This window comes from Blastomyces dermatitidis (assembly GCF_000003525.1).
Source record: "Blastomyces dermatitidis ER-3 genomic scaffold supercont1.1, whole genome shotgun sequence".
Taxonomy (NCBI): Eukaryota; Fungi; Ascomycota; class Eurotiomycetes; order Onygenales; family Ajellomycetaceae; genus Blastomyces; species Blastomyces dermatitidis.
The window spans coordinates 9,103,064-9,120,673 of record NW_025544774.1 but is presented as its reverse complement, the minus strand read 5'-3'; the positions used below and the strand labels follow the sequence as shown (position 1 = coordinate 9,120,673).

Below are 17,610 nucleotides of genomic sequence, written 5' to 3'. Positions count from 1 at the left end.
ATCTTTCTCCCCCCCCCTTTTTTTTTTCCCCCTTTCTTTTCCCCCTCTTTTGATTCCAACCCGCTACTATACCACGAGATATTTCCCGCATTTTCATGACATTTATTTGGCTTCTCCTTTCCACAAGAACTCATGTGATATAAAAGGCACATAGGCTGCATGGAATAAACGGAATGTATTTGCAGGTAGTAATACAATAGCATACCTAACAGTAAATACCTATATATTTTTGTAAATACGACTCACAGGCTCATTCCTTCAGTGGTGTGCCGTGCCTCCTTTTATGGCTTACCTCGGTATATATATTAATCCGGGCCCCGACCCTGCTGAGTCAACCGTGGCCATTCCAGCCTCCTCCTCAGTTTTCAGAGCCGCAGCGACGATAGGATAGGATGCCCAAAGCGAAGTCGACCTGACCAAGACAAAAAGCTGAAAAAAGACGGCAAGAGGGTTTACAATTGTAAATAACACCCCGGCGCAAAAAAACAAACTGAGCCCGGATCCGAAAACTCGGCTTTAAGGTTTTTTTCCCAATAAGAGGCGCAGCTTGTCACTCGCCCTTTGGGTGGCCCGAACTTCGCACGGCTGGACGGTGGGTGTCAGCGACACATCCCTTCATCCATACATCGGCTTTCGGCCACCGCAGGTATGTTTTTCCCGGCCCCAATTCCCTCCTGGGCTTTTATCGGGTCTCATTATTTATCTCTTCTGCTATTCTTGCTTCGTACCCCGGGCTCTTGGTCGTGAAGGGGAATCAACGCTCCAATCATGGCGTCGCGACTCTTCCTACCTACTTTTCCTTCCCGAGTATCCTAACTCTGCGCGTCAAATTCCCTAGGTTTGCGTCGTTGGGTATATCTCGGCCCAGGGATAATACGTTATTAACTATTGTCGCCTCAGGTCCTTGTGTCTTCGTGAAGCTTTATGCAGATGATGCGTCAATAGCCACTGTCTAATCCAGTTCGCGAATCCCCTCAACATCCATCCGGGAGTGACACATAGAAAAACTACCGCACCATAACCCCCTGCCTCTACCGCCCTTGACACAACAGGACTCCATTTTTAACGACAATGCCTTCTCCGGATAGCCAGGTGGCCGATGCCCCTGTGCAAGAAACCGAAACCCGGGATAATCCTCCGCAAGATGCGACTACCTTGCCGGAACATGGTAACATAGGGGTTCAAGGGGATGGGAGCTCTACGGCGAACGCGACTTCCAACGGACAAATCGTTAATGGCTCCGCCCCAGCAGCTGCAGCAGGAGAAGGGACACAAGAGAAACAACGAACGATAGAACCTTCTGGGGTACCTAATACACATGCCCTCGAAGGGCCAATATCAAAGGTTCCAAGCCAGCCGCAATCACCAAATTCTACAATCTCACAGGCAAGCGGCGCCACACTCAGCCGAAAACGATCTCGATCGGGTTCGATAATACGCTCTACGTCCCCTCCCCCACCATCCTCAGCCCTTCCTGTCCGCCCCCGTGAAACTCCTGCCGATAAAATATTACTTGAACAATATGTCAATCGAGAATTTCACCACTCTGGGCTAATGGCCTGGAAGAACCCGCACCAGGAGCTTCTCCAGAAAAAGCGCGCCGAAAGAGACTACTATCTGTCTTTACAGCATGAGCGCCGGCTGAATCCTGGCGCAATATTCGGACCTGGATACGAAGGCTACGGAAACGCGCGGACTGACCTAAAATCCCAACATCCCCAGCTTCTTTATCCCTCCCATCGAAGGCGACCAGGTGGGAGGAAATCGAAGGATCTTCGTATATCGCGAGATGATATGCTCGCGCAGGCAGAACAGCTCGAGGACTTGGTTCCCATCCGGTTAGACATCGATTGGGACAAGATTAAACTGCGAGACACCTTCACCTGGAACCTCCATGATCGAGTCACGCCGCCAGATGTATTTGCAGAGAAACTAGTTGAGGATTTGCGTCTTCCTCTCGAGTCTTGCGCGCCACTAGTGCGCCAGATCTCCCAAAGCATCCAAGACCAGCTAGCCGACTTCTACCCTCAAGTATTTATAGAGGAAGTGGCTTTAGATCCCCACCTCCCTTATCACGCGTATAAAAATGATGAGATGCGCATCCTCGTCAAACTCAACATCACTATCGGCCAGCATACTCTAGTGGACCAATTTGAATGGGAAATCAATAACCCACTTAATTCACCAGAGGAGTTTGCAATTCAAATGACGAAAGATCTCTCCCTTCCAGGAGAATTTACTACTGCTATCGCCCACTCCATCAGGGAGCAGATTCAACTATTCACCAAAAGCTTATATATTCTGTCACACCCCTTCGACGGTCGACCGATCGAGGATCCAGACCTTAAAGCATCCTTTCAACCATCTCCCCTCCTTTCGCCCTTCCGCCTCTTCCAATCCGCCAAGGATTTCACACCCTACCTTTACGAGCTTAACGAAGCCGAGATTGAACGTACAGAAGTCTCCATCTCTCGGGAACAACGCCGGCAAAAACGCTCCGTCAACCGGCGTGGTGGTCCTGCTTTGCCTGATCTTAAAGACCGCCAACGAACTATCCGCACACTGGTTGTATCTTCTGTTATACCTGGAGCAGCATCTTCAATAGAAGAGAGCCGCTTGTTCAAGCGCTCGGGTACCAGCCGGAGCAGACGCGCAACTGCCGGCCAGCGGGATGGAGGTGATGAATCAGACGATTCTGATAGCGACGAGTCGTCTGCGGACTCGCCGGCAGTATCTCACCTTTCCCAAGGCACCGCCAGGACGAGAGGCATGAGAGGTGCCGCGTCCGTTGCACAGGCTGCAATGCGCGCCAATCTCGTCCGGTCTGCCACCCCAGAAGTCATGAGCCTCCACGAACCGAGAACCTCAGCTCGACATCGCGATTACAGGGACGAGAGCTCTGACGTGCCTGATAAACTCATCGTGAAATTGAAAATTGGCCGCGAAAAACTCCGCCAATTCTTAAAGGACATAAAGAGCAACAAGACGCATAAATCCTCAGCCGCAAGGGGATCCACGCCATCTACGGGCACGAAGAATGTAGCTCAGACGACAGCCACAACAACAACTACTCGCAGCTCCATGGGTCCGCCGCAATCCCAAGCTCCTCAGCCAACACCACCAAAACGTCCCTCCGCATCGCAGCTTAACGGTGTAATCGATGCACCTAACCCCCCTCAACCAGGGGTCCCAGGGGTACGTAGTTACATCCAGCAACCAACCTCCTACTAACCAACAAAATGTCTACACCACGTCCACTAACATCCTACCTCCAGCCTCCACCCCCATCCTGGCTCGTCCGTGGTTTAAATAATCTCAAACGCTCCTACCCCCGTGACTCTTTCGAAGGTACCATGCGATACACAGCCGTAGACCCGCACACCGGCCTCCCCCTCGCAAACGCCGCAACCACCCATGCAGGCCAGAAGCTGACATATAAATATTTCCCGCGCATCCGCTGCCACGATTGTCCCGGGAAACTATACACACCCGGCCCAGCGATGACTGTAGATAATTTCGAGGTTCATTTAAAGAATCGCCAGCATAAGGAGAGGGTGGAGGAGAGGCATGCGAAGGCGGCGGCGGAGGCGGAGGCGGCGGCAGGTGGTGCTGCTGGCGCTGGCAATGCTGCTCCTTCTGCCCCTGGCACCAGTACTGGTGAAGAAGCGGGTGCTGGGGATGGTGCCGGAGAAAATACTACGGTTTCCGGTATCGATGCCACTGCAGCTACTGCTACCGGAACCACTGCGTCGTCTGCCGATACTGCCTCGTAGATTAGTGAATTCAGGCGGATCAAGGGGAGGTCCTCATAGTATTTTTGTATCGATTGGACACGGAAAGAATGCTGATGATCTATCTCCCTTCTCGCTCGTGGATGTGAGAGATTTGAGAGTGGGGAAGTTTGCGTGAAAAGAGCGTCGTTTTTAGAAGCCTCCCTCCATTTTATCCCTTTATGTCATTATTATTACCTTATTTTATCATCAGCATCATGATTATCTTGCCTACCACATTGTATGGAGTAGATTAATTTACCTCCTCTTTTTGTTTCCTTCCATTTTCTATGCTGCCCTTGATTTTAGGAAACGAGCCAATTATCTCTTTAGTAAATAACTACAGCTACCATTTTCAATTCCTTCCCTATGTCCCGAAACCTCTGTACTTTCTCTGTGGAACTATATTCCGTATTTATTTAAATAGTTAACAAGCTGAGAGGAAAAAATTATACAAAAAAAATCAAAGTTTTTCTCCGATTTCAAAGGATGATCAGAAGTAATTTCAATTGGATGGCGTAGCAGGATATATGTATTTGGGTAAACGAGCTGGGGTTGAAAAAGAATCACCAGGTGAATATACTACATAGGGAGCAAACTATTCCCTATTAAAAAAAGGAAATAACATAAAAATGACAATAGCTATTTTACGTAAAACGATGGATTAACAATCGAATGTCAGATTGATAGGAATATGTAGATAGACCGCAGAAATTGAGATAGGGCTAGAAGATTTGAGCAACATTCCACAGACAAATTAACAATTGACATTCAACGTATTGACAAGGAGGAATATCCCATATTGAATATCTCACTCAAAACCATATAAATCAGATCACAAGGAAAGGCAAAAAGAAAGAAAAAAAAAAGTGGCAAAAAAAGGGCAAAAAAAGGTGTCAGCTAGATGCAAGAGAAGCAAATCCACGTAGCATAGATCAAATCATAAACACATCATCAGAAAAATGATCGATAGCATCAACGCGCCCTCCGTGTCGACCTCCTAATCGGTCCGGCCTCAACAGCAGCGGCGGCAGGCTGCTTCTGATCTGGAGATTCAGTCTCTGTATTACTCGTCCGTCTCTTGCCGGGAGGTTTGCCCCGACCCCTGCCCCTACCTCTCGTAGCAGCGACAGGCGAGGAGGGTTTGTCTTGCTGCAGTTGTTTCTTTCTAGGCGTTTGGCGCTTAGACCTTGACGGTGGGAGAGGGAGAGATTTCTGGGCGTCCTCCATCGGTTCACCTTCATCGTCATCGCCAGAGAGAGAGCTAGGCGTAGCGTTGTTCTGATCTTCCTTTTCCCCTTCCTTCTGTCCTCCCTCCTCCGCCTCTTCTGCTTCCTCTTCTGCCTCAGACGATTCTCTCTCCCCACTGCCGTCTTCTTCTGATTCGTCACTATTGTTCCCCTCTTCCTCCGCTTTGTTTTGTTCCTCTTCCCATTCCACCATTTCCATATCATCCTCGTCGCTATCTCCCTCAGCATATGAAATACCAGCCTTGGTTCCTCGCCCGCTTCTACGGCGGGCTTTTGATTCAGCTTCGCCTAGCCGTCCGCCACCCCCCTCCCAATCATCTTCGTCGCTCGTCTTCCTCCGCTTGGCAGGCTTTACACCCGCTTCCGCAAGTGAAGATTTGCGAATCGGGAGAGACTTCTCTTTACTATCTCTGCGAGCCTTTTTAGATGAAAAACTCGAAAATTTGGCGCCAGCACCACTAGTCTTGCCCATTGACGATAGGTCCACCTTCCGTTTTCGCGTTTGGCTCGGCCCATTAGATGCTGACTGAGTCCTTGGTTTCATGAACAATCGGACAATGCGATCGAGCTTATCATCAACTTCCTCTGCTAAGTAATTTTTTTCGGCAATGGACAGTGCTTCACTGTGGATGGGTATAGTTGTAAAAAGCGAGCTGGGTAGTCGCATCTTGCCAGGATAAGTTTGTAGGATGTTAGCTGCTCCACTGCCACCGCTGCCGCCAATTTTATGTTGCTGGGAATATAATTCTGCGAAGCGACGAGTGGTGGCCTGGGCAAGGTCGGAAAGGGTATACAGGCGAGTGGACATCATTGCTGAGCCGGTGATGGCATCTCGAACCTGCTTGACTCGTTGCATGATGTGGAAGATGAGGGAGAGGTTGTTTTCGTTGGCGACAGCGGACAGATAGAAAAGGATGTATCTGGCGAAATCTGCTAGGTCATCCACTTTAGTGGATTCATCGGATGATTCAGGAGGATAATCAGGATGGTATGCTAAAAGTGAAAGAAGACGAGCGGCCAGTGACTCCATGACTGTCTGCTCTGATCCCTTGTCATTGTTTTGCGACAGGCGAATAAAGAAATGTGTTCGAGATCGCAGCCAGGTAAGTGTGCTGTCCTTCAGGTTTCTATTTGGCTCGAATGCCAGGAGGAAAGTAACAGTATACCATCTCGTACCCAAGTGTGTCGTTTGTGTAAGTTTCTTCTTTAGTTGTCCAATGAAACTTGACCTCACGGGCTCTAATTGATCCTGTGCAACCAAGGCAACAGCATTGAAATCTTTCGGCGTCACCATCTTTTCACAGATTGCGTGAGCGCTACTGAGCTTGATGATAAGCTTTGCGGCGAGTAGACGAAGTCTTGACTTTTGTGTTGCTGGAGAATTCTGTTTCTTAGACAGTTCACCATCGTTGGCAACAAGGGTATTGAGAATTTTGTAAACAGGTTCGGCATAAGAACGGAAAGACTCCTCGTCTTCGGTGCTTTGCTTCGCACGGACTCTGTTCACAAGGACCCTTAGGGCCCATTCCTTAGCAGCCGTCTCATTGTCGATATCGTCAGACCATGCATATCCAGCGGACGGGTTCGATGTCCGATTATTTAATAGAATGTCGTCCGTAGCGATGGAGATAATGGCATCGCCCTCCTCATCGGCAATCTCTGGCGCTAGAAGATTGATTTGGGATATTGTCGCAAGTTTAGTGAGAAAGTATTGCGAATTGTAGGTACAATTTTGGACTGATTGCTTTATCAGGTCTTTGGCATACATCTGCTTCTTATCTGACGTGGCCATAATTATCGAGACGGCATGTTTTGCGGCTTTGGGTGACGAGCTGTATAGGGCGTAGTTGGTAAGAGCAATTAAAAATTTGCGCTCCGTGGGAAGCTTAGTAGGCAACTTCTTCGCAAACCCTGCGCACGCTTTTAATATCTCTTCCACGCCCGCCTCATCGGATTGCTTCGCGCTTGGAGCATGGGATTCCAGGTCTTTGCACATGTCTTGGACATGTGCCTCGAGAACCTCCGGGTTTTGGGATGAGACTTCTCTTAACATTTCATGTGCAGTATTCCCAAGCCCGAGTTCGTCACTTCTCGCCACGTCCATAATCGCAGGGATATGACTCCGATTGAAAATTAAAGAGCTACTCCGGTAAACCAACGGAGTTAAAGACTCGAGCAAGCTTGTAGAAACAGACGTGTTGCCTTGGATCCGCTTCGATAACTCCCTGATTGCCTTCGTAACAGTTCTATAGTCACTGACAGCAGCCATAGCGAAACGAATAAGCTGATAGCTACGCCGGTCATGCATTTTTGCAAATTTCCAGAGGTCCGCTGAAACTTTGGCTTGGTCTGGAAGCATTTTGGCCAGGTTATCAATGACTTTGGTTAGTTTTGACTTGGTAGTTTCCTCATCACTGTCCATTACACCGCCCTAAAATCACTGTTAGACATTGTACCATTCGTATGAATACGCAGGGGACTTAAACTTACGTTGTATTCCTCACATGCCGTTAAGTAGAACGTCATAAAGGTCCTCATGCTTAACTGACGGGCCTGAAGCGCGAAAAAAACCTTTTTAGCCCGTTCATCCAGCCCCTTAACCAGTGTAAGAATACGTCGAACACGGATCATTTCAATATCAGTCTCTGTATAACCTTCACCCTCTCGCATTGCGCTTTTCAATTTCCGCAACTGACTCGAATCGCCCTTCACAGCCTTTGATTTCAGGGGAGGATAATTCAGCGGTAGAAGAAGTTCGAATATCACATGGTCAAGAAGAACTTGAATATCAAGATTATTCGTGTAATAAGCGTCGAGGATTCTTGAGGGAATGTCCTTCAGAATCATTGTAACTTGCTCATTACCCACCTCAATTTCACCGGATGCGACTCCCCACATGCGCGCCAGAATTTTCATGGCATGCTCACGGACAGCGTGCTTTCGATCCTTAACGCGCTCAGCCAGAACGGAAAGAACAGAACCTTGATCGGAAATCCCACCACTGATTCCAAGTTTCTTGACAGTATCCGAGAAACCAAACGTTCCAATTACTTCAACTGCGGCAATTCTGACCCTTTCATCCGCGTCTCCAAGCATTTTCGCTAGACTATGAACGAGATCTTGCTCTTCATTTGTGCTGAGCCCAGAACCACCAGCGGATGTAAGTATGATTCGACCGATCCCTGTAACCCAAGCAGCCCGTACTGATGCAGATTTATCCTGACGTCGACTAAGAAAGCTTTGGTATGCAGTAGAATGAGCTTGAGAAAAGGGTTTAGGAGCGAGCGGTAGTAGTAGAGCATTTGGTTGCGTGATTTGAGAATCGTCAGTCAATCTTGCGGGAGGGTAGGCAGCTGGATCCATGGTCGGTGGTGTTGGAGGGCCTGCGACGCCAATGCCAGCGGTGACATCGCCAATTGTTTGCGTGGCGAGAAGCCGTAGTGATACAGATTCTGCGGACAATTCCGCTTCAAGTTGTGGGATCACGTTTTGAAGAACATCCGGACAAGCGCGCCACACCTCTCGTATAAGGCGATGTGCTTTGCTTAGCTCTTTAATGTTTTCAGCCTCATCATCGGAGTCATCAATGCTGGCGCGACGATGCGCCTTCGACAGTCCATTCGCCCCCGAAGGACCCGAAGCATCTATGATCACATTGTTGAAATACTGGCTCACGTAGCTCGTCATCTTTTCAGGGCACGCGTTGCATATGGCCTTAGCCATGTTATAAGCCGGAGGATACTCTTTTAGTAGCAATGTCCCTTGCTTTGAATCTATATGCACACTGTTCTTTTTACTTTTGCTGCTGGTAGAGTGCTCTACGATCCGCGGATCGACGCGCAGGAATTGCGCAATAATAACATCAATGATTTCCGGCGCAAGAACGGAGGATTCATCAATAATAGGCGCTAAAAGTCGTGTCATATCATATTCCACATTTTTCGCCAGTTCCTCGCCCGTGGAAGATTTCGATGAGCCCGACACGATATCGAAACATGATGAAAATAGCGGGAGAATTAGGGTATCAGGAGCGTCCAGATCTGTCAGGAGTACAATGCTTTTAACGTCCGCGAGTGACGAAAGAACGTAAACGTGCTGCTCATTGTATGCATTAGAGGGATCCGCGAGGGCAGGAATTATAGAGGTGACGATGGTGGTAAATATATCCTATCGCAGTTCTCTATGTTAGCATTCCTTCGCTTCCTGAGGACCTATCCAAAGAATGCCGCCTCGACTCGCATCTCTCTGTACCTTTAGCTGATTGCCTGTAAAGGGGGCGTTTGGGGCGCAGAGGCGCAAAATATCCACCACGCAACAAGCCGTCCATGCTCGCACACCTTTATCCCTGTGTCCCAGCAAATGTCCACTTGCCAAATCCTGGGAAACATTCTTCAGCGAATCCTTATCCGTCTCTTCCTGGTCTAGTTGTCGCAGCTCAAGCGCGAGTGATTCCAGTCTCTCCAGCAAGTCTGCAACCGGGATCGCTCGACCAGCCCGCCACGAGAGCGTATCATTGAACCTGAGGCGGCGGAGGCCACTTGGTTCTTCCTCAGGCTCAGCAACTTCAGGCGTAGTGGCGAGCGAATGTCGAGTGCGCGCGGGCATCGTCGTTTTACAGAGAGGGGGGGCGTGTCTGAATGGATTAGTCGACCATGTGGTTGTTGGCGAAGAGAGAGAAGAAAGGGGGGAAGGTCGCAGAAATCTGGCTATGATTGGTCTGATTGGGACAAACCGGGGGAGGTTTTGCCAGGCTCACAAGCCGCAACTGTGACAGCAATGGGTTCAACGGGAGGCCAGGTGGTCCCGAGCTATCTCTACGCTGGATTCGAAATGCGAAGTGAATTTCTTTTCGCTGGCGCGACTCCGGAGAGACGCGTCGGGGTTAAACTCAAGGTACCAGGTTGGTCACGTGGTATGACGGTAATATATAACCTCTAATTATTACTGTATGCCTGTGTATTTTAACCCTAGCTGTGAAAAAATCAAAGATGTTTGTCGTTGAATGCTTCTTCCGAGTTCGACCCTCGCTCCTGTCCCCTCGTCTGGCCGCGAGGCACAATTAGCGTGATACCATTAGTGTAACAACTAAGCAGTTACTAGCTCAGAAGTACCACCAATAATTTCTCATACTAAATTCTATGCAATCTGATTTGTTGATACAGATTCACTTATCTCATATTTTCTACTCTGTGTTACTGCTGTTCATCATCATCAAATTTCCTAGCCATCTACTCAAACTTGTGTCTGATATTAGTATAAAAGAAAGAGAGAAAGAGAGAATAAAGATAGAGCTTCAAGATTAAGATCCGTGTGCTGTATAATAATATTCCTCTCTGTCAGAAAAGCTGATGTTGACAGGAGTTCTATTCTAATATCTAGTTAATGTCTTAATTAGGGGTAACTAGATCAAATAGATTACATAAATTACACTAAAACACATCAATACAATCGATATTTAATATTCTACGGTACGCGCTAAAAAACCGCGCTAATTGTGCCGCCGAGGAGATTGTTGGTCATGTGAGGTGTTACAAGGATATCTTTCTTATCCTACGAAGTCTCAATTTTACACCTCAACTTAGTATCTGAAAACACTTCCCAGGAAATTGAGAGCGAAATTTTGCAAAGTATCGCACATGATTCTGGTAACTACCAATCTCGCTATATCTACTCTACTTCCTAACTTGAAAGCGACTCATACTCCTAATTCTCGCCCCATAAACATAAAGTAGAATCGGCACCGGAACCATTGCCAGAGACAAAAAGCCCAGCAGGCTCCCAGCCCAGTTAACCCCAAGCTTTTCATACATACGCACAGCAAAGAGGGGGAAAGCGGCGGCGGAAATGCATCGCACGAACGAATTCGCCGCGACGGCAGAATTCGAAAGAATCGTGTACACATCAATAAGATAGTTGACTCCCTGCAGGAAAATGATAATGATGCCCATACCAATGGGGATTCCAGCAAGAGTTTGCGCTACCCAGGATATATCTGGACTGGACGTCCATGAGAACCAAAAAAGGCCGATGGGTAGGCAGATAGCGCCAACGATTACTTCGGGGAGCCGCTCTTCAGGGGGAACACTGCCATGTTCCTTCATCTTACGGGTGAAGTGGGTTTTCGTGCCATAGGCGATGACAGCCAGACCAGCTATGATACCAAGGGATAGACCCAGCAAGGGTAAAGTGGCGACACCTGCGTTTTCCCAGCCGCGGTCCCGGCGAAAGGAGACGGGATATGCGAAGAAAAAGAGATAGAGCATGCCGTAAGTGATGGCGATATAGATCGTCATGAATAGAAGGATGGGCTCCATAATCAACATCTGCGGCGGGCGGGAGAAGTACTTGGTGAAGATATCGCCCAATGTTGGCCTGTGTTCATCCAACTCGGAGTGGAGCGCCCAGTTCCTTGTACTTTGCCGGAGCTGGGCAGCACGACGCTGCAAGATGACAGGGCCATAAGTCTCTCGACTTGTGGCGATTCCAAGAATAGCACAGAGTCCAGAGAGAATACAGGTCAGCCATGCGGTCCAGCGCCATCCGAGATCCGAATCGACGATGAACGACCCTAAAATAGGACCCGCAACAGGCCCAGCGAATGTTGCCACAGCAAATATCGCTACTGCAACTCCGCGTCTAACAGGATCCCAGATATCAAAAATGATGCCCGCAATAGTAGCGGTCGTGGCGGAGCCGAAAATTCCGATCAGGAATCGGAAAATCAAAATCGTCTCAACATTGTGAGCTGTTGCTACAGGTATTTGGAGGATGACGAAACCGCTGAAACCGACCCATAGAGGGATCATTCGGCCGTACAATTCGGATAATGGAGCCCATATCAATGGCCCAAATGCGAACCCCTAAATACCATCAACACCATTGTTAACGTGGGGAGCAGATTTGCTTAGGACTTACGAGTAGAACTAAACTCGTCGCTAGTGTCATGACCACCTCTGAAACGTGATACAGCGCTGCAGTTACCTGAGTGGCTGGTGTGAAAACGCTGCTCGAGAACATGACAAATAATGCAACAAAGGAGATGATCATGGTGATATACCATCTCCGGGCGAGACTCCAGTTCAAAGGATTTCCTGGGTCGGACGGCCCGTCCCACTGAACCAGATTCAGGTCCTTCTCAGTGGTGGTATCCGGCGAGCATGCAGCCTCTCCGACCTGTGCGTCTTTCTCGATATCACCGTTGGGTTGAGCCCCTTCCAAACTGTCTCCTGGGGGAACATGTTTTATCTCGACTCCATTGTTTGGTACATGTGGCCGTGCGTCATTTATACCGTCGTTTGATATCCGTGGCAGCGGAATACTTGCGGTTGACGGAACCGTTGGCGTTGAGCCAATGACCTCTCCCTCTTGCCGTGTTTCACGGTCCATCACTTCATGTAAGCACGATCAACTCTTTGCTTGGTCCTGGCTAGATAATATTGATCCAGTTTTGAAGGGAGGGAAAAAAGATCAAAAGAAAATATAAAGAAGAGAGGAAAATATACGCAGGAGAACGCGAACGCAAAGGTTTTGTATACTAAATTCCGTATAACTTTTGTACGTCTAGCGGCTAGCGGCATTGAAGGCTAATCATTCTAGTACTCCGCATTGGGACAGACCTCCGCTGCCCAGGATAAAAATCTTGCCATATATGTATCCGAGAAGGCCTTTAGTGCCAAAAAGACTTCATCAGATGGCCCCCGCAATATCCCTGTCGCTGCATAACAACACATATTGTGACAAGCACCAGCAGGAATGTTGCTCCCTATCCTCACCAAGGTTGGAGAGATGAAGGGATGTCTTTCTAGCAATAGAATCAATACAGCCTGCTTCACAGCAAGCTCTCCCTCACGACCGTATATCCGTAAAACCCGACGGCCAAACTGCGTAAAATCCAAACGGCACGGTCAGAAAATCTTAACTACATATACATACCGTAGGCCACACTTGTTTCATGGGGGAGGGTTCAACCTTGCCCACGTATGAACTGCCATGGATTCGGCCGCTAGTTCTTCAGGGGCTGTGATAACGGTTTCGGCGAGGATTCTCTTCGGCATCCTTCGTAAGGTTGAACTCTTTCGGCGACCAATGCGGAGGATTTAAGTGTTTGGGCAATGTGAATTTACGTCCGAGAACCACTCCTAAAACCCCCATGTCAAGTCTTTTTTTCGTCTGAGGATTCTGTACATAGTACTGCGTAGGGCTATCGCCTTTGTTCCTTCGATCCTGTATATCCAATAGTAAAACTAGGTTCTCAAATCTAGGCCCTTGTAAGCTAACATTATTTCAGAGCTGAGCAACCCACGGGGCGCCCGAGAGGGGTGGGGTCGTGGTGGACCAGGGCGGCTTTTGACCATCCGGCAGGGATTGATTTGATAAAGATTGAAAATCGCAAGGTTCGGCTGGCCAACATTATTGTTATCACACTTAAAAAGTAAAGGGTTGATTGCTGAGTGGGTGATATATATAGCTGCTCCGCTCGCTATATTCATTATTCGGTCTGTAGCTTTGTCTATGCTCCCCAGTATTATTGCACGGCTGGATCTAGTTTACATCATGATGCTTTTAACTTTTCAAAATACATCTCATTTTTATCTGTGGGAAGTATGAAAAAGACAAGCAAGGCGGACATCCCATTCTGAAAGGAATCATGTCAAGCTGAGCAAGACATTCATTCATAAAACAAGCTTCAACGGACCCCGTCGCAGGGTTGTTGGACATTTCCAAGCGCCGAATGCCGTCAGATGTTTCCGTAACTTACTTGGCAAGTCGTATGCTGGGGCCAACTTTTAGTACGCCTTATAAATACGAATAGCACCTTGACCCCACCTCACCATAGGATGAGAGGATTTGTTAGAGTATAGAAGCCTGAGAAATATGAGAAATTTATAGGAGCGTGGTGAAAATAGAGAACGGTGAGATATTATGCAGTTTTAATTGGGTGTTCATGGGTTGGAATAAATGGTCACTTTTCTAATCTGTAGGACCGTTACTTGGAATCTGTCAGGTCACGTGATCTGGCTTACTAATCCTTCCACCATATAACTTTCCACAAGCTAGCAACCTTTCAATCACACAAGCTTTACACCTCCCACAGGTTATGAGACCCGTTTTGCGCAAAATCGCTGCCAATTCGGGATTCCTTGTCAATATAATCATTATTTGAACTACTGCTTCATTCGATACGCCCATCAGGAGTTAAAATCATCTTATTCTATCAGTATTGATGTGTTTGAGATCTTGATGATCAATAATACTACTGCTCACTTAAAAAAAAAAGAGGCTTGCAGAAAACGCACCACATTTGCAAAAAAGCAAGAAAAGAGAATGATATTGGCAAGGATCCAATAAACGAATATCAAGATGGCGGATTCAATATGATCTCGCCCACATACACATTCGCGATCTCACATCCTTTTCACTGAATCAGTTGCAGTTGATGATGATGATGATTCTTCACACTCACGCTCTGCCAGTGGACATCCTCCTGAAGCCTTTGAAAGCTCCATTGATGAATGCCCCGCAACACCCTCTTGATTCAAAGCTGGTTTGAATACAGCTTCTGACATGGTCAGGCCGGCCCCTCAATCTACTCGACAGCTTGATGAAGCTGGTTCTCATGAATTCAACAGTTCAGGCGAGGCAATATCAGATCAACAGATGAAACATCTCAAGATAATACTTGAGATGAACAAGAGGAAGCAAAGAGTCTTAGAACTTGAACTACAACTGGAAAAACTCTGTCAACAGAGATTCTCTACAGATCAATCTCAGAATGTCAATAATTATTCTGTCATTATATCAACAGTCACTTGGAATTCTAATCTCAGTGAAAGGTTGAAATTCAATCTTTATAAACTGAATAGCTGTGTTGGCAAGGCAATCTCTCAATTCAAGAAAGATATCAAGAATACTGTGAGATCAAACAGTCTAACTGATACATTCAATTACATCACATGAAGCATCTTCATAAAATTGAAACTGATTAATGCACAGTGCTGATATATAATAGAGAAATGATAGATTCAGAATTCTCTACAAAGAGATGATGAATAAGTATTATTCTGAGATGTCAGAAATCAGTGACTCTATACATTCATCTTGAACTTCTTGAATGCAGATGTCAGATTATATTTCTTCAAATATGATAAAAATCAGATCACTTATACTCTATGAAATGCAATTGAACAGAAATACTCTGTTCTTAAAACACAGTTACACTGTGAGACAGTTCTGAAATTTATGTCTCTTAATGATACACAGATTATTAATCTACACACATTCTTTGATAAGTTCTGATTTATTATTATGAAATTAAAGATGTTGAATACTTCTCTCTCAGATGTATGAATATTTGATATCTTCTACTCAGTTCTACTCAACAATTGAAGAAATTATGTTCAGAAGAAGATAGAGAAGATACAGGATTTCAAATTCACAGCTGTGATATTGAATGTTGATCTTCTTATGAAGAAGATCTGTTTATAGCTTAATTCTTCAAAAGATAAAAAGAATCTGCAGAATATAGATTCTGTAGTTAACACAGCTATAACAGCTACAACAGATACAATGATTACTACATCTATTAATTTGAATAATAATACATTAAATTCAGCCTGTGAAGACTGTACTGAACATGATTATAACAGTATATAAGAGAGCTTCTGAAATCATTAAGAATTGAGAAATTCATCTACATGTTCTGATTGTAAGAGATCTCACTTTGACATCTGTTGATTAGTCAATTCAGACAGTGCTTCAGATAATTGAAGAATAAACAATACTATAAGAATAAAGAAATTCAAGAAAAAGAAGAAAAAGAACAATAGTGAGAATAGAACTTAACTATCTATTACAGATGAATCAGACATCTATCAGATGATAAATCTCATAGAGATTATTAATGTATCAGCCTGTTTTGTGAAATCTTACAAGAATTTTCTCACTATATAAGATAGTGATGCTGGATGCCACATAGTGAGTGATAGATTACAATTTTCAGAACTTATAGTAATCAATGATTCAACAGTTCAAGTGATCAATAAGACTATTATAAAGATTCAGAGTGTCAGTACTATATTCATCTCAGTGAGTGAAAGATTGATAGAATTCAATCATGTATACTATATGTCAGAGTTATTCACAAATCTGATCTCTGCTGAACTGATGAAACATCAGAGCTATATTCATTATAATATGCAAGTTAATGCTGAGAACTACTTTAAGTTTCTGTCATCTATCAACAGTGATATCTTCTATATCAATCTGTCTTATAATAATATTTACATTCTATTCAACAGCTCATCAACATTTCATGAAATAATGAACAACTCAATGTATGAAGCAGTGACATATATGATCATTTTAAAATCAAAGACAATCTCAACAGATTACAATCTGAGTGCTGAGTCTTTGAGGTCTTTCAACTATGAGAAGATTGAACAGTTAATCAACTCTAAGAATTCAGATACTGATTTCTTTATTATCTCATCTTCATCTTGATTATCTGCAGTTCTTTCAAAACAGCTTCTGATAGATGAGTGTCACGCTCCCGGCCGCGCCAAGGCCCCGCTGCGGTTCCACACGGCCCATCGCTTCCATGCGGATGATTCCATCCATCCCGCAGGCCGTCCGAACCGGTTTCCAACCGCCCTATGACATCATTCGGATATATCATAGGAAGATCCGATTGATGGATATGAGAACCCCGCTTCTATACGAGGTCAGCAGATTACTCTTCCTTGGCAATGAGGCGCCGCTGAGGTATCGCTCCGGCTATCCTCGCCCGTGGAATGGGAGGAGGGTATCCGCCCATTGTCTATATAGAATAGCTAGATGCTGGCTCCCCATCAAAGGAGCCAGCGATTCGTTTCTTTCCTCCTACGGGAATAATATACACAAGAGTTACTGCGTGCCTCATACAATCTTCTTAGTATACTAAGTACCATATCTGTGATATCCTCGCAATAACCCTGTAGCCTACGAGCTCGCTATTCAAGCAAGATAGTCAAGCCCACTCATACGGCTTCCCAAACAACTACCCCTACGTGTCACCGCCGACTAGCCACCACTTCGGTTCCGCCACGTTACAATTCGAATCGCTCGACCTGATTACATGTTTGGATCAGTTGAGCTCTAACAGACCGATATGGCCCCACGCACCCGCGCTGGGACCGACCCGACCCCACCCTCTGGGGGAAACACTACACCATCCCCTAGAGTGCGTACACCTCTACCCCGGCAGGAATCCGAGATTCCTGAACCCGCTGCGCATTTTGGCATGGGCCCTCCAACCGCCCTGCCACCGCCGCGGCCCCTACACACCTACATCTATCATGGAGATAGAGAGATTAAGGTCGGAGATCCACCGAGATACAAGGGAAACACCTTGTCTGAATTCCACAGCTTTACCCGTACCCTTGAACGGAAATTCCGCCTTAACCCGAGCCAGTATAATACCCACGAGGTACGAGTAATATACGCCGCCAACCTCCTTGAAGGCACCTCTGCGACTACTTGGGCCACCAAGGAGAGGGAGCTTGAGCGTACCAATGCTGCCATGACTTGGGAAGAATTCAAGGACTTCCTACTGG

At 46.4% G+C, this 17,610-nt stretch overlaps 4 protein-coding genes across 4 annotated transcripts; 2 read left to right on the top strand and 2 right to left on the bottom strand.

Annotated features, from left to right (window-relative positions):
* Window positions 1–1,071: 1,071 nt before the first annotated feature.
* BDCG_01213 (SWI-SNF complex subunit) lies at window positions 1,072–3,773 on the top strand (the record flags this gene model as incomplete). The annotated part of the gene is made up of 2 exons (XM_045416718.1): window positions 1,072–3,195; window positions 3,276–3,773. The coding sequence occupies 2 exons, from the start codon at window positions 1,072–1,074 to the stop codon at window positions 3,771–3,773; spliced, it is 2,622 nt and encodes an 873-aa protein (XP_045272377.1).
* A 317-nt stretch (window positions 3,774–4,090) lies between these two features.
* On the bottom strand, window positions 4,091–10,055 carry BDCG_01212 (sister chromatid cohesion protein PDS5). The gene is made up of 3 exons (XM_045416717.1): window positions 9,272–10,055; window positions 7,511–9,187; window positions 4,091–7,451 (listed from the first exon to the last, which is right to left on the bottom strand). The coding sequence occupies exons 1-3, from the start codon at window positions 9,623–9,625 to the stop codon at window positions 4,746–4,748; spliced, it is 4,737 nt and encodes a 1,578-aa protein (XP_045272376.1). The 5' UTR covers window positions 9,626–10,055; the 3' UTR covers window positions 4,091–4,745.
* A 637-nt stretch (window positions 10,056–10,692) lies between these two features.
* On the bottom strand, window positions 10,693–12,406 carry BDCG_01211 (MFS multidrug transporter; the record flags this gene model as incomplete). Its single annotated transcript, XM_045416716.1, has 2 exons — window positions 10,693–11,880; window positions 11,936–12,406. 2 exons carry the CDS (start codon window positions 12,404–12,406, stop codon window positions 10,693–10,695), a joined length of 1,659 nt encoding a protein of 552 aa, XP_045272375.1.
* Window positions 12,407–14,584: 2,178 nt separating this feature from the next.
* BDCG_16301 (uncharacterized protein) lies at window positions 14,585–15,122 on the top strand (the record flags this gene model as incomplete). Its single annotated transcript, XM_045425550.1, has 2 exons — window positions 14,585–14,932; window positions 15,030–15,122. 2 exons carry the CDS (start codon window positions 14,585–14,587, stop codon window positions 15,120–15,122), a joined length of 441 nt encoding a protein of 146 aa, XP_045279492.1.
* Between the last annotated feature and the right edge of the window lie 2,488 nt (window positions 15,123–17,610).